The 14,290-nt window shown below is 43.9% G+C and overlaps 5 protein-coding genes across 5 annotated transcripts; 3 read left to right on the forward strand and 2 right to left on the reverse strand.

The window, feature by feature from the left end:
• Positions 1-1,487: 1,487 nt before the first annotated feature.
• Positions 1,488-2,487, forward strand: EAF01_004849 (uncharacterized protein; the record flags this gene model as incomplete). The annotated part of the gene is made up of 2 exons (XM_038913103.1): positions 1,488-1,919; positions 2,047-2,487. The coding sequence occupies 2 exons, from the start codon at positions 1,488-1,490 to the stop codon at positions 2,485-2,487; spliced, it is 873 nt and encodes a 290-aa protein (XP_038771189.1).
• Positions 2,488-2,866: 379 nt separating this feature from the next.
• Positions 2,867-6,035, reverse strand: EAF01_004850 (uncharacterized protein; the record flags this gene model as incomplete). The annotated part of the gene is made up of 2 exons (XM_038913104.1): positions 2,867-5,851; positions 5,979-6,035. 2 exons carry the CDS (start codon positions 6,033-6,035, stop codon positions 2,867-2,869), a joined length of 3,042 nt encoding a protein of 1,013 aa, XP_038771190.1.
• A 939-nt stretch (positions 6,036-6,974) lies between these two features.
• Positions 6,975-8,376, forward strand: EAF01_004851 (uncharacterized protein; the record flags this gene model as incomplete). The annotated part of the gene is made up of 2 exons (XM_038913105.1): positions 6,975-7,403; positions 7,474-8,376. 2 exons carry the CDS (start codon positions 6,975-6,977, stop codon positions 8,080-8,082), a joined length of 1,038 nt encoding a protein of 345 aa, XP_038771191.1. The 3' UTR covers positions 8,083-8,376.
• A 244-nt stretch (positions 8,377-8,620) lies between these two features.
• Positions 8,621-10,633, forward strand: EAF01_004852 (uncharacterized protein; the record flags this gene model as incomplete). The annotated part of the gene is made up of 1 exon (XM_038913106.1): positions 8,621-10,633. The coding sequence occupies one exon, from the start codon at positions 8,621-8,623 to the stop codon at positions 10,631-10,633; it is 2,013 nt and encodes a 670-aa protein (XP_038771192.1).
• Positions 10,634-11,950: 1,317 nt separating this feature from the next.
• EAF01_004853 (uncharacterized protein) lies at positions 11,951-14,102 on the reverse strand (the record flags this gene model as incomplete). Its single annotated transcript, XM_038913107.1, has 4 exons — positions 11,951-12,667; positions 12,725-12,889; positions 12,947-13,798; positions 13,848-14,102. 4 exons carry the CDS (start codon positions 14,100-14,102, stop codon positions 11,951-11,953), a joined length of 1,989 nt encoding a protein of 662 aa, XP_038771193.1.
• Positions 14,103-14,290: the final 188 nt, after the last annotated feature.

The raw sequence follows: 14,290 nt of genomic DNA on the forward strand, positions 1-14,290 counted from the left end.
TAATACTTTTTTTATATAAAAAAAACCCACTTTTTTTCAAATTTTTAATACTTTCAATTTTAAGAATCTATAACTTTATTAAAAAAAATTAATAAAAATATTTCATTCATTTTTTTGAATCATTTTAATGATTTTCAATCTTACATATCATTTTCATAAACTTAATTTATAAATTGATTAAATTAATATATAGTTTAAGAGTTAAAGAAATGAGGGTTTTTGGTGTGTTTTCGCTTAGTGTGCAATAAACCGGGGCCTAAACTCTTATATAACAACAAATAAGAGTTCCTATCTTCAGTTTCTAGAGCACTCGAGTTGCCTGGCCGACTTGTCTGACCAACCATAGGTACTTGACAGTTCAGACGGCCGGAATCTCATCTATTAATTACAAAACCTTGCTAGAGTCTGCGTAAGGGAAACTTGGGATTGGGATCTATGAGGTTCGTGCCCTTAACAGGGTGCAGACTGAGATTTTGCTTCGATTTTGCTTCGTGTGGTCCTTTTAGTTAATTTCTTTTGGTTTTTGTAATGTTTTTATTTTTGTGGAGTTTTCTGTGGGTAGATAAAGGGATTGGGAGATTCACTGTGAGGAATTGAAGAAGAGTTGGTTTCGAGATTGTTGATAGTTGTGTGATTGAATTGCTGTTTCTTTTTATATCAATCGCCTCTAGCAATCATCAGGTGCAAGTCTATCGACCTCTGGTGAGATTCACGTGACTGATTCGCCTTTTGGATGCTCCATATGCTAATGCCATCCCAAGATCAATACATCAGTAAACAAGAAGGTTCTCAAAAGCATAATTACCGAAGAAAACCTCATTCTTATTCTACTGGACAGTAATATTAGACTTCCAATAAATGCCACTACTATCGAGATATGTAATTGCAAATATAGAATTCAAGCTCTCAAACTACTAAGATGCAAAACCAAAGCAAACACAACGATGCAACAAGAAAATCATTAGAACATCTAAGGTTACAGAATGGTAGATCAGTGATAATCCCGAGCTTCCGATTGTGACATGCAGGGCTTCCTAGATTGATTGATCGACCATAAATTCCTCGATTTCCGTTCTCTGGGATGTGGATCTTCGGTGATGACTCAATATCTAGGTAGTGGAAGATATTTCGTATGAAGGAGGTAATTGAAAGTTGATGTAGGTATATCTTGAAAGAATTTGTGTTTTGCTGTTAGAATTTCTTTCTAAACAATTGCTTTAATGTTTGTTATCGGGACTTGCCTCCTTGTGTGTCCGTTGAGTAAATACCACTGGCCGGTTCTTCGATCATTGAGTCATTAGCTATCTCCTGTTGAATTCCGCCCAAGTAACGTCACGGTATAATCTACTTGGTCCCGTGAGTTTTTCATCGGAACGTGATAGCGAGGTACTAACGATTTCAGACTAATCAACGGGAACACAAGAAGGAACAATACCACAAACTTCCAAATCTCTCCCCAAGAAATTGCCGAGAAAAAAGGGGGTACAATGGCCACATCAACGTCCTCCTCCTCCTCGGGCCTCAAATTCTACATCCACCCCCAAGAAATCATCTCCGAAACTCTAATTCCAAGCCTCTACAACAACCTCCCATACAGTAACCCCATCTACAGTCGCATGCTCGCTCCGCACAACACACCTTCTAGACACTGTCTCTTCGCCTCCACTTTCCCTCCACACACTCCCATTCGCGAGATCTACACCATCATCTTCTCAGATCGATCCCGCAAAACCGAATCGCAGATCTGGATTTTCAATCCTCTGATCACGCCTTCCTATGCAAAACCTCTCTCGGATGAACATGCATCTCTTCTCTCCACACATCTAAAACTCGTCCTCGTTTTCCTCAAAAATACAGAGATCCCCCAAGCTCCCGGATTCCCTTTCGATCCCATCCTCAAATTCGCATGTTTACATGAAGTCATCACAAACTCTCTCACAGCTCTCTCATCCCAATCATCAACATCAACACCCACCCCCCTAATCCCCTACCACACCCGCTGGAACCTCTACCTCATCCCCACAACTCTCTCCCCCAATCACCCAGCACCACCCCCACCCCCCCACCTCCCTCATCCCCTCCCGCGTCCCCGCCTCCCACATCAACCTCGTAATCTCCACCTCCAGCATCCCCCGCGAACCCAGTACTCTCCTCGCACAACCCTCTCTCTGTCTCCTCACCCCTGAATCCGAAATGGTAGCATGGGCTTTCGTAGGCATCGACGGCACGCTCGCAACTCTCTACGTTCTTCCTTCTCACCGTGGTCTCGGTCTCGCTACTTATGTTGCGCGCGAACTCATTCGTCGTTTTGGGATAGGAGAATTTGCGGATTTGGGGTTCAATGGGTCGAGTGGCTTTGTGCATTCCGATGTGAAGGAAGGGAATGCAGGAAGCGAGGGGGTGATGAGGGCGTTGAGAGGAAAGAGGAGTTGGGAGAGTAGTTACCTTTGGGTTGATTGCGCGGTGGTGCATGAGGTTTGTGGATGATCTACGCATGGGTGGATAGAGTTTTGATTCGTTGGAGGAGTATCGGATTCTAGTTGATTAGGTCTAAAGGTGGTCGTCAAGAGGTCACATAAAAGAATTGAAGTATAAATTAATGAGATCATTTCATTATATGAGAAAATTCAATCATTGTATGGTTCATGATTTTGATTTGTAGCTCTGCTAAGCTCAAATTGCTTGCGAATATATACTTAGCATTCAAAATTCTTCTCCCATCGAATCATCAACAAATATCATAGATCATGCATCTCATTAAACGTCATATCTCGCTGCCCATTCTCCCCAAAAATGATTCCCAGCCAAACAGTATATGCAAATATACCAAATAAAAACACAATTCCGCCTACATTATATACTACCATTATACCCCAGCAATTCCATCTTCCAAGACCCTCACGTATGGCGCAGGAAACAATCCCTTAGCGCCCATATAGCATCCCCAAAACCAATCTCCATTGACATCCTTACACTCCCTTACCTCTGCCCCCTTTGGAAACATCAATTCATCACTCGCACCTTCCGCAGGCCACCAACTCCAAATTGCTAAACTTGACATCCCGATTCCGCCATCAGGTGGGAACGATCTTTCAATCGTTAGCCCAGAGACTGATGTCGGCGCAACCTTCGATGGATCCGTGGTGACGAGTCGAACGAAAGTATCATTATCTTGACTCCAGCTCCATTTCTGTAGTTCGGGTGCTGTGTGATCAGGCGAGGGGTAGAGCATGGGTTCGATATCAAGGCTGTGACCTCCAACCAGATCCTGAACTATTACTCTACGTTGGCCCCCACGGTCATCTTCAAATCCTACGATTACCATACGGTGACCTTGTAAACAACGTCGCCACCCATTGTGACCATTTTCGACACTGATGCGACGGGATGTGACGAGTTTGGGGTAGCAGGTTGTGCAAATATCGTAATCTCCAGGTTGAGTGTCTGGGACAGCGCTAGTACATGAGTAGCAGTGATAGCGAGTGGATGAGGGTTGGATGGGGTATCGACAGATATCACAATTGGTCGAGAAAGTGAGAGGTTTAAAGTTACCCACGTCTACAACGCCGGGTCCCTGTAGAATAGTTGCCGATTGTGGAAGTTGTTGATCATGCATGGGAGATAAGGGAGGTGTGTATGATTCCGATGGTTTATAGGTCAGCGGTAGAAGAGAATGTGTACATGATCTCCCTTGGTTGACGCAGAGATTGCAAAATCCCCAATCACCATGATTGCAAATATCGCAACGCCAGTAACATTCGTTTGTCCATGCTAAGCAACTTGCACAGAATGCACCACTTTGCAGACGTTTCTGAGGATCTTCTGTAGTTAGAGTCTTGCGACCGTCCGCGCCGCCAGCAGACATTTTAGGTGCCATGTAGCGATTTGCTGTGAGCATATGTGGCCTATCTGCACCTTGCGGTATTTTTCCGGCTTGCATTTGATTTTCCCAATTTGTCCATGCCGAATAGCCAAATCCAAACCAATGCAGACATCCTGCACCGGAGCGATAGCATGAGAGACAGATGTTGTAATTGCCACGCAAGCAAGCTGAGCAATTATAATGCACTTCATATTCAATATGAGTTTTTTGACATCTTCTACATAATATTGATGGTTCAGGATAAAGCTGTGTTCGTGGTCTAGACCCCACAGAATGAGAAGAACTTGGTCTGGTACCACTTGCTAATGCAGCAGCTTTATCGAAGAGTGCTAGATGAGTAGGAGTATGTGGTGAAAGTGGTGCAGGAATCAGTGATTCATCCATGTATGGAACAGATGCAGGAACAGCAGAGGCAACGAAAATATCGGCTGGGGCATTAGCACGAATGCTCAATGGAGCAGGTATATCAGGTAGTTCAGGCATATCGTCTGAATGAGATCTTTCTAGCAAGCTGTTGCTTGATGTTCCCGGCGTCGATTCTGAGGGAGATGCAACTACTTTACTATTAGATGTTCTTGTAGTAGAGCCTGTTTGTGGTTGTGGTTCCCTACTTGATGATTCACTCAATCGTCGCACATTGGAGTCAGTGCTCCTCCTCGCGTGGGCCCTAAAAGGCTGTGATGTTTGCACAGAAGAGGTCCGAGGTATAGTGCTCAAATCCGTCTGCGACCGAGCGGCAGGTCTTGTTTCGGCCGTAATTACCGGTACAGGTGCTGTTGAGCTTCGTGGTGCGCTTAAGGTTCTCTGTCGTCTCCGTCCCCCAGAATTTAGACCGACATCTAGGTGGCTTGCGTGTACGGCACTTATAGACGGCGGTGGCCTGCTTTGTTCATTACTTAAACTGCCCGATCTTGGCGAGGATGATTGATTTCTGCGTCGTCTTGTAGTTCTGGGAGCATCATCACCAGAGGTTTCTCTCCCAGAATCCGTGAGCGAAGCTCGAGGAGACCGTCTTCGTCTATCTGCCGTATCACTCTCGCTTCTTCTAGATATATCGGGTCTCGATCTCTCTTCTTGTCGCCGCCTGAAAGCTTCTGCTATTCTCTCACTAATCTGATCCTCCTGATTAACATCGATATTCTCAAGATCAATTCCATCCAGTAATCCTTCCTCCCTAATTTGTCGTAAAATCTCTTCTTCCATCTCTCTAGAATCTATGTCAGAAGAGCTAATTAGTGACCGTAAAGATGATTGATGTTCGATCTGTCGTGCCGCTGACCGGCTAGTTTCTTCATGTCTCCTTATCGATTCGGTCTCACTATATCCCCTTCGTCGACCTTCAGAGTCGCTGCGGTCGGGTTCTGGCCTCAACGCAGAGGTTCCTTGTCGTGCTCTTCTTCTTTCATGATGCTCCTCCCTTCGCCGGCGTCGATCGGTATCATCTGTATTCCTATTGTCCCTACTCTGATCACGACTCGAATGATGTCTCGAACTATGCGATCTTTCTCCATCTCGTTCTCGTCTCCTTCTTTCCCTCCTTGCCTCCGAGCTTTCTACTCCCACTTCTCTCAAGCTTAAATCTCTCACTTCATCCATCAGCCTGCGATCCTCATCCTCCAGGCGTCTATCCCTTGAACTTCTGTCTCTCTGCTCCCATTTCGGTAACACTTCATCCCCAGATTTGTATTTCGCAGCAATTTCCTCCTTCTCGTCAGCTGTTCTACCTTTCTCTGGACTTCGCGCCAAAAACATATCCAGTAACGTCGCTATCGTAGAACTGTGCTTCGTATCTCGAACTGGTGCGCGACATGATGGGCATGTATATGGCGTACCACCGGGTGGAATGGGTGTTTGTGCATTATTTACGGAGACAAGTTGCCAGGAAAACCATTCTTTAAGACAAGAGCCGCAGAAGGTATGTAAACAATCGAGTAATGTCAACGGTTGATATAAAACCTCTGTGCAAATCTATGACCATTTAAAATCAGTACTCCATCCCTCGAGATGCAACTGCGGCTTCAAGCCCAGCCCTATAGAGTTTTGCGGGGCAAGGTCTGTTGTTAGGATGTTGTAACTTTAATAATTCTCGACTTACAGAACATGTCAACTCCTTCTCAAGGTCGAGACCTCGATTTTCGGAGCCAGAATCCATGATTCTTCCTACGAAGATATGTAGGATAAGGATGAAAGTGGAGTTGCAGAGGAGGATAGGTCATGATTGCGCTGGGCAATGAAGAAAAATGGATTGCTCTGTGGCGCGATACGATACGATGTGATTGAGAGCACGGGATTTGTAACCTTACCGCTAACGAAGAAAGATATCAAATTTCCTTGGAATGAATCTTCAAACATTTCTATTATATTTACACGATCTTCTTTCATGCGATCCTAATGAAATGTCTCGACTTTATCATAATTTGAAAGGCATATGTCTGCGTTGGATTCCTGTTGTTGTTCATCTACACACGTTTCGTGACCTTTTGGAGCTTATTTCAGCTCGTATTCACCGATTTTTGAACCTCACCACTCATATCAAGACCCAAGTATGAGTACAATTTGGATGTATTGAGCGTCGATGACAATTCATCATTCCGACTGTAAATAAGGATTATATAACTGGCAGCTACGGAAAAAATGAACAGTCCCATTGTCGAGCTGAGATATATGCAACCTGTCAAACACTTTAGAATCATCACCGCAAAGGCTTGGAGAAGTATATGCTATGTCTACTGACCTTTGGATGATACAGAGTCTCGAGATTTCGATCAACTTTCTTCTATTAAGTATGAGGTGGCTTTTGGTGATGGTATGCTTACATTCATACTTTGGAGAGGACGAAAGGTATTCTAGATCTTTCATTTGAACCTGCTCGATCCCTTTCCGCAGAGTAGAAAAAGACTTTCGAACAATAATTTCCAAGTGTCTCCTACAATTTGCTTCACCGAATCTATGATGTGCAACAAGGCTGTGTACGATTGAGGCTCAGCTGCTGTGCTGTGTAACGGGCCGCATAGATATTCAATGTTTCCCCTCAAGTGTTGGAAGAAGACTACTTCTATTACTATATTCCTGACATGAACTATCAAACAAAATGTTACCCGCTATATCACTCCAAACCACCTCAAACCAACAGAAAGATACCAGTGGTTCACCAGTTGTATCGGGTCCTCGGGATTCCCCCTCTATGCCGCTCTCATCCACAAGTGTGCAGAGTCAAGCCCAAGTTCCAACCCATTTTCCATTGGGACAACAAACCCCGCAAGCACAGCAGCCAGCTACAACTAGCAATCGATTCACTCGAGATGGCTATTTCAATCGCACCAAACTCTTCACCCTTGCTTTCCCTTCTTGGACGAACAGTCTTTTGAAAAGATTCGTCAAGCGTCTTATAACTTGGGACAAAGCAACAATCATTGCTGCAGTTGCCATTATAGTTGGTACTGTTATCTCATATTTCGCGTTGAAATTAGCTATTTGGACTGCAGCCAAGGACTTTATTGAATATTGTCAAGAAGAACAGGTGTGTATTTCTCAAACCGGGTGGGCCAATCGATATTACTGTCGATTACTGACTTAGAATCGAGTTACAGCCAACTCAAGAAGCAAGTGTGCAATGTCGAAAGGCGGCCACCCAAGGGCTACCTCCGCCTCCCTTTTATCGATATGAAGACGGTACTATAGTGCGTCGAACTTGGACTGGGATAATAATTGGAGCCACCGAGTCGAGAACGCAAAATGATTATTACATTTGTGGGTATGCACTCATAGCATCTACAATGTTTTACGCGGCATGGAATGTGAAATATTCAAAACTTCTGAGAATCGTAAGAGAGTCGTTTATGCCTGCACAATATGACGTTGAGCGACAGCCTCAAGACCTCGGTCATTGCACTAAAGATACATGTTCGATGGACTTAGCGGCAGAACATGCTTCCGCTGCGCTCCCCCGAAGGAATTCAAGTTCAAGATCAGTTGCAGTCTTTACCACCAGTCAAGATAATATGGAATCGCGCAAGCTGCGCCAAAGGACGATGAGAACCACAAAGAGAAATGCGTCACCCACTGGAAAGTTATCAAATGAGGTACATATAGAGCAGCAGCCCAAAATAAAGCTGAAAGGACCGGTAGTGAAGCAAGAGCAGAATGTCAGAGTAGACCAATTGACGCTCGAGGACTCGAAGATTCTCGAAAATATATGAAACTTTGAAACACGATACAAAGGCATCGACTAGAAGCAAAAGGTAGAGATGCATGGGGAAAATCACGAAGTAGAATTGTGGATTCTTAACATTCACAACAATTTTCAAGATGAATTTCCCATGTTCGATCGATACATTAATGACTTTCGCAGTTTTCTTTTAGAGTTATTTGTAATCGGAGGCCCTCGAGATCATCGAATAGTCGACAGGCGGGTTTATGACTCAATGCAAACATACCTCATATCAACGATTTTATTGATTTTATGATTCACAGACATTGTATAAATGAATTCTTAGATGACTCGACGAAAACAAATATCTGAGAGCATCCATCGTGAATACCAACATAAATAAGACTTTCACCACTGCGCAAGAGTATTCACATTGGAGTAACGCCTCCCTCATGAATCACATACACAGATCATGACGCAACTGTATAAACTTTCATCGCCTCTCTTGCCATCCCATTTTCCATTTCAACCTCAAAAATACCAACACTACACAAAAAATCGAAATTATATCTTCATCGTACATAATCATGACTACCTATGAGGCCGTGCCCAATACGGATGGCCAAATTCTTATACCCATCAGGAAGAAGCAACCAGTTCTGCCTCAACCTAATATTCCTCGCACTGTACCTCCCTCACAACGACTATCAGGCAGGAAGATACCTACCCGGAAATTTGGAGCTCAACCACGGCCACAATCATCGCCGTTTTATAAACCTGTTTACAGATCCAGGATTCGGACACCGGAAGCTTTGCGACCAGGACCAAGCCAAAGCTCAGGATTTAAGTCAAGCAAAACTCTAGAAGATGGAAAATCAGCCAATATAAGAGTTAGAGCTATTGATTCTTCCACTCAATACTTGCAAGCTTCGAATACCGGTACCTTGGGCTCCCATGCCTCGAATCAGAGGATCATAGCTAATGATTCAAAGCTTGTGAGACCGAAGGAAACCCCGTCGATAAAAGCAAAGGACAATGAACATGCCAATATAATGAGTCTTTCCTATATCATGGAGCAGCGACCCAGTGCGCAGAAGTTCTCGTCTGCTTTCGACGAAACGGAGGAGGGAGTTATCGACTTGACTGCGTCTTACCAGAGCGAAGAAGAATTCGAACCTGAAGACCAAGGTCAGGAAGAAATGCCACTCTCGATCAGGAATAATTCATACAACCGCGACATCCCTAATTTCTTGAAGTCTCGTCATCATATCCGTAATCAAATCAACGTTCCCTCCCTGCAAGATTCCTTGCTCAATACACCCGTGAAACTTGAGGACATTGAACAAGCTGTCAGAAGTTTTGATTTCGGCGGTGACACAGGAACATCAGGTACAATAGAATTCAGGGCGGGACGCAAATTACCACCAATCAAAGAAAGAGGCGCACGGTATTCTCAGTGTCATCCGAACTACATGGCTTCATTACCATCGACTTTGGCTCGGTCCATTCCAAGGAACACAGCATTACCTGATCTCAGTACCTTGAAACATACGGCTATAACTACGCTTGCCAGTCTCAATCGTTTTTTCGACGAGAAGAAGTTGTATCCTAGTGCCACTACTTCAGCCCTAAAACCAGATTCACCAGCGCCAACCGATGAGAGTGCTCGAAGTTACAGTCCCAGTCTGAAACGTTCATCGTCTCATATCTCCACCCATATCCCAGAAGAAATTCACCAGTCTACGTCACCTGCGTCACTAGCAATGGCTGAGCTCGATCCATCGAAAAAGAGAATACGCATAAACTCCATTCTGAATCCGACATCTTCTCCTACGGCCTCTATTTCGCTAACTCCTCAAATTCAATCTACTGGCCCTCTCCCTGGCGACACTTTTTCTACTCACGATTTACGTAAGCTCGCTAGCGATTTCGAGAATGATACCATAATGCCATCTCCGCCTTCTGACGCCTATCCATCTCCTCCTAAATCGGCATCATTGTCGTCATCGATTCCCCTCACGACTAGTCCACGCCCTCTCGCTCCCCAAGATACAAGTCCAAGCATCTCGCTGCCCAAGCGATTCACAGATTCACAACCTCACCTCGATTCATCCAGCGATCGTGCCTACAGATCTCCTGCACCCTCACCACCATCGCTACCACAATCTAGAGAACATGGTTCCGCTCTATTTGAGACACGCCCAAGGTCTGCAAATCCAACGATTGCCGATACTAGAAAATCAAACCCAACTCCACAATCTCAACTCCTTTTCTTTGGTCATCAAGCTTATTCACCTCTACCTACACAATCCGCATCAACCACTCGCTCATCCTCACCCTCATCCACCAACTCCAATTCCAAATCCCTCCCACGCAAAAACTTCGCTTACAGGGCATGGAAAATGCGTCCTTCTCGCTCTATAATTACTGATGTCTCTTCTTCAAACGCTCCGCAGTACTTGGTCGTGATCCGCAATGACGACCGTTCAAAGTCCATTCCAAGTTCGGGTGCCTCGGATGAAAATGATAATACAGGTAAATGGTGGAGTGTACTTGCGGGAAAAGAGGGGCTGGACGAGATTAGAAAGATTTTCGAATAGAGATGAATGGATGGATGGATGGATGGATGGGAAACGGAAGGATAGGACCCGGGGGTCATGGGTGACTAACTGTGGAAGAAATATCTCGCCAATACATAAAAAGTGCAAGGGACTTAGAGCATTGGGGAAGGAATAACGTCTACAAACAACTCGAACCTCAATGAGAGGAGAGAAACTGTACATTAGCTCAAGGGGTTAACGGATTCGGAACTCGGTGGTTTTCATCATCTACATATGGAATATGATTGCGCGTAGTTTTGCGATTGCATGTTTCACTACGTACTGCATGGAAGTAGTATGATTGGATTCAGCATAATACCTTAATATCAATATCAAATTGTCATCTATCAACGCTGTTTCAAAATCAGCAAACAAGAATTTTAAGGTGAGTTGTGAAGAGCTCAGATAGCTGATATTAGTTCTCCATCTAAGGTACTAACTTATGCAAAAGTCTCAGGAGCTATTATAACGACCAAACGTGATATACTCCCCGTCCTTCTTCTTCACTTGATATGCATAACGTCCAGACGGCTTATTGTTTAGTTTCTTATTGCTAAAATGGTCTATCTATACATATTCTCCAAATAAGCCTGCGCATTCGCGAAATGCAATATCGTATTTCGGAATCTATAAATTTGTAGCAACTTAATCAAACCCAAAGTTTACCAAGAACCAATTGATATCCACCGACAAGACCACAATATGTTCTAATGTGTTCTCATCTTAATGCTGCGTAGACTTCACAAAAATCGCAAAGTGGAAAGCCTCAACCCCGCGTCGTAAAATCCACCTTTCTAAATCTCGCTTTTACTTTCGCTTTCCCTTGCCGGTCGTTAAATTTGCAATTGAGCATCCGAGTGATTTCTCGTTGTTGTTGTCGAAAAGTAACAGTGTAGTCTATCACTCGTTGAGTCTTCCACAAAACAAACACGCCTCTTTCCACTTGACTTTCCAATTCAAATATTCCATCGCGTGGCCGTTCCAACAACTTTGAGAATTGAATACCCAGCTCAAGTATCCTTTTCGAAACATTGCACTCTTGAATTTCGCCTCGAAAAGATGCTAATGAATTATCTTGTCTTTTCTGTGTTTGATAGTAGTTCAGAGCAATTCAATGCTATACTAAGCTTTACTATGGTATATAGTATATCTGCGCGAGATACAAAGGAGGTATTATATAGTACATTTAAAAGCACAGTTTTCAATGACGTGGATTCCGTCACACCATATTTCTTGCAGAGGGCCAAGTGTTTGTATATGATCCATGCCATGCTGATCTTCAACCTTGAGCTTCTCCTGTCGTTCCTATCTTCAACCTCATGTCTCCAATTTCGTAGCGGGCACCGTTGGAACATCTGGTTGTTCTTCTTCCTTCCTATTTTCCATATCAACATCCTCGTTTTCCGACGGTGTTAATTTCGCCGCCTCATTTCCCTCCTCAGTTTTCTGATCCCCACTTTCCAGCGCATCTTCATCGCCAGGGGCGACAAGATCTTCGGGTTTGACATCATCCTTGAAGATTTCGTCAATGCTATCCGATTTCTCGATTTTGTCAAAAGCAGCAAGTTTTCTTGCACCAGCAATTCGTAGTGCTCTCCAACATTTACTCGCTTTAGCTTCTATAGCCATGTTTTTTGATTCTTCGTCTCGAGCCATATCGATATCCATATCGTCCAGCTCGATTTTATTCTTGAAGCTCTTTATGGAAGGAACTTGATAACGTTCTGTTTTTTTCAGCCTCTCCAAGCCGCTCTGTAAGTCGCTTTCCGCAAGGAATTTGAGATCCAGAGATCCTAGGGGGTTAGGGCGTAATCGTTTATTAGTTGTTGCTTTGCGGGCCGACGCTTTAGCGGTAATATAATCATGAGGTGAAACAGCTGATCTAGCAATAGAAGGGCAATTTTCGACCTTCCAACGAACCCAGTTCTTATCTCTTGACAGAACCGTCTCAACCATACGGTAGAAAAAGGCACCATCCGCGCCTTTCTTTAGATATTCTGCAATCGACTTTTTCATATCCAATGACCACTTTGTCTATAAATTATCAGCTAATACCTACTACAAGGCGCGTCCAGAAAAGAGGTTACTTACATCCTCCTCACTGAGCGTCTGGTCTGCATAAGTAACTGATCTATTGAGGTTATCCGGTAGAGCTTTGGACAGCTTCTCTTTCGCTTTGGCACTTAATGAAAGAAGGAAATCCATTATTATCAGAATTTGAACAAGTATATGCCTTCTAAATGACAAATCACTAATCTAGCAATGTTGAGTCAGCATCTTGATAAATTTTGTGCGTGTTAAAAGATATCATACCTCTAATTCAAATAAGTCCCTACTCGTGAGATATTTAGGATTGAAGGAATTAGCTAGGTCGTCGTCTCCTTGACTACGCTTTCTTTTTGTTCCCCTCTTACTATCCTCTGCTACTCTCGCCGCCGGACGCCCTGCAGTTTCATGATGTACCGACTTGAAAGTTGCTATCGTAGCTTCCAGACCCTTTTTGAACTCGGCAAAATTCTCGGAGTTGAACAATCTTTTCGGTTGGCTGAAGCTCTGCTGCAACGACCAGAATATCGGGTATAACTCATCGGGCTTCATTGGCGGTTCACGTTTCGATGATACTACATCCTTGCCTGAACCATTAGTATCTTCAGAACCTCTTGCCGTGCTCGTCCTTCCATTTGATGCTGACTTGGAAGTTGGTGGAGTTTCTTTCGTATTGCTGTCCGAATCTACTTCCATGTTCTCAACGTCCGTTGGAATGGACGGTAGGGTGTCGAAAGATGTAACATTTTCGACGTGAAATTCACCGCGTAGATTCACAGAACTCTTGTCGCCAAGGGGAAAGCTTTGAAACATGAAGATGAAAACGCGACCACAGAATGCGGTATCCTCTGCTCTGGAAAGTCGCCGCAAAAGCTCGTTGCAGCTTCTCAAGATAACTAAGTTCTTTTGGTTGAAATGTTTTGCAGTAATCTTTTCACGTCGTGACTCAAGATAATCGAATATTCTCCGGCATCCTGCAATAGTCTGACTATCCAGTAATTCTTCAACGAGCCAAAAGAGAAGGGCGGGTTCGCATTGTTCATCGTCAGACAAAATGGAGATAATATCGAGAAGGTTCCACAACCTGGAAGAGGAAGAAGTTTCAATGGATATAGATGCCTATGGGTCGTCAGAGGGTATCTACGACTCGTACTGGTGCATGGCTTACCAGTAAATTGTTGAAAGTATCTCGAACAGCGGTTTCGATGATCGCATACTGACTGCGCTTTTTAGTTTCTATAGGTGCCGCGTCATTAAATATCTGATCGATTCGCTCGTATGTATTCGCAAGCTCCGCTTTACTCAATGGCGACTCTATCGTGTGTTTTTCTTTAACATGTTCAGCCCGCTGAAGCATTTCCAACAATAATTGCGCAAAAGATTCCACAATAGGAAGACCGTGTCCCTCCATACTGACAGCCATGTTAAGTTTCGATGTCGATTCAAAGAATCTTTTCGTACTGGCGCCGACGAAAAGATGTGATTTGAAAGACTTCAAAGGTTGGTGGCAGAATTAATTGTTGCGAGAAGTGAAGGTTATCGCGACGTCAATCTAGATACGGCGAATTTCTGCTTAGTCATCACGTGCAAGAGCACTGGTGCACCAAGCTC

Source organism: Botrytis porri (genome assembly GCF_014898465.1).
Source record: "Botrytis porri strain MUCL 3234 chromosome Unknown BPOR_006, whole genome shotgun sequence".
Classification (NCBI taxonomy): Eukaryota; Fungi; Ascomycota; class Leotiomycetes; order Helotiales; family Sclerotiniaceae; genus Botrytis; species Botrytis porri.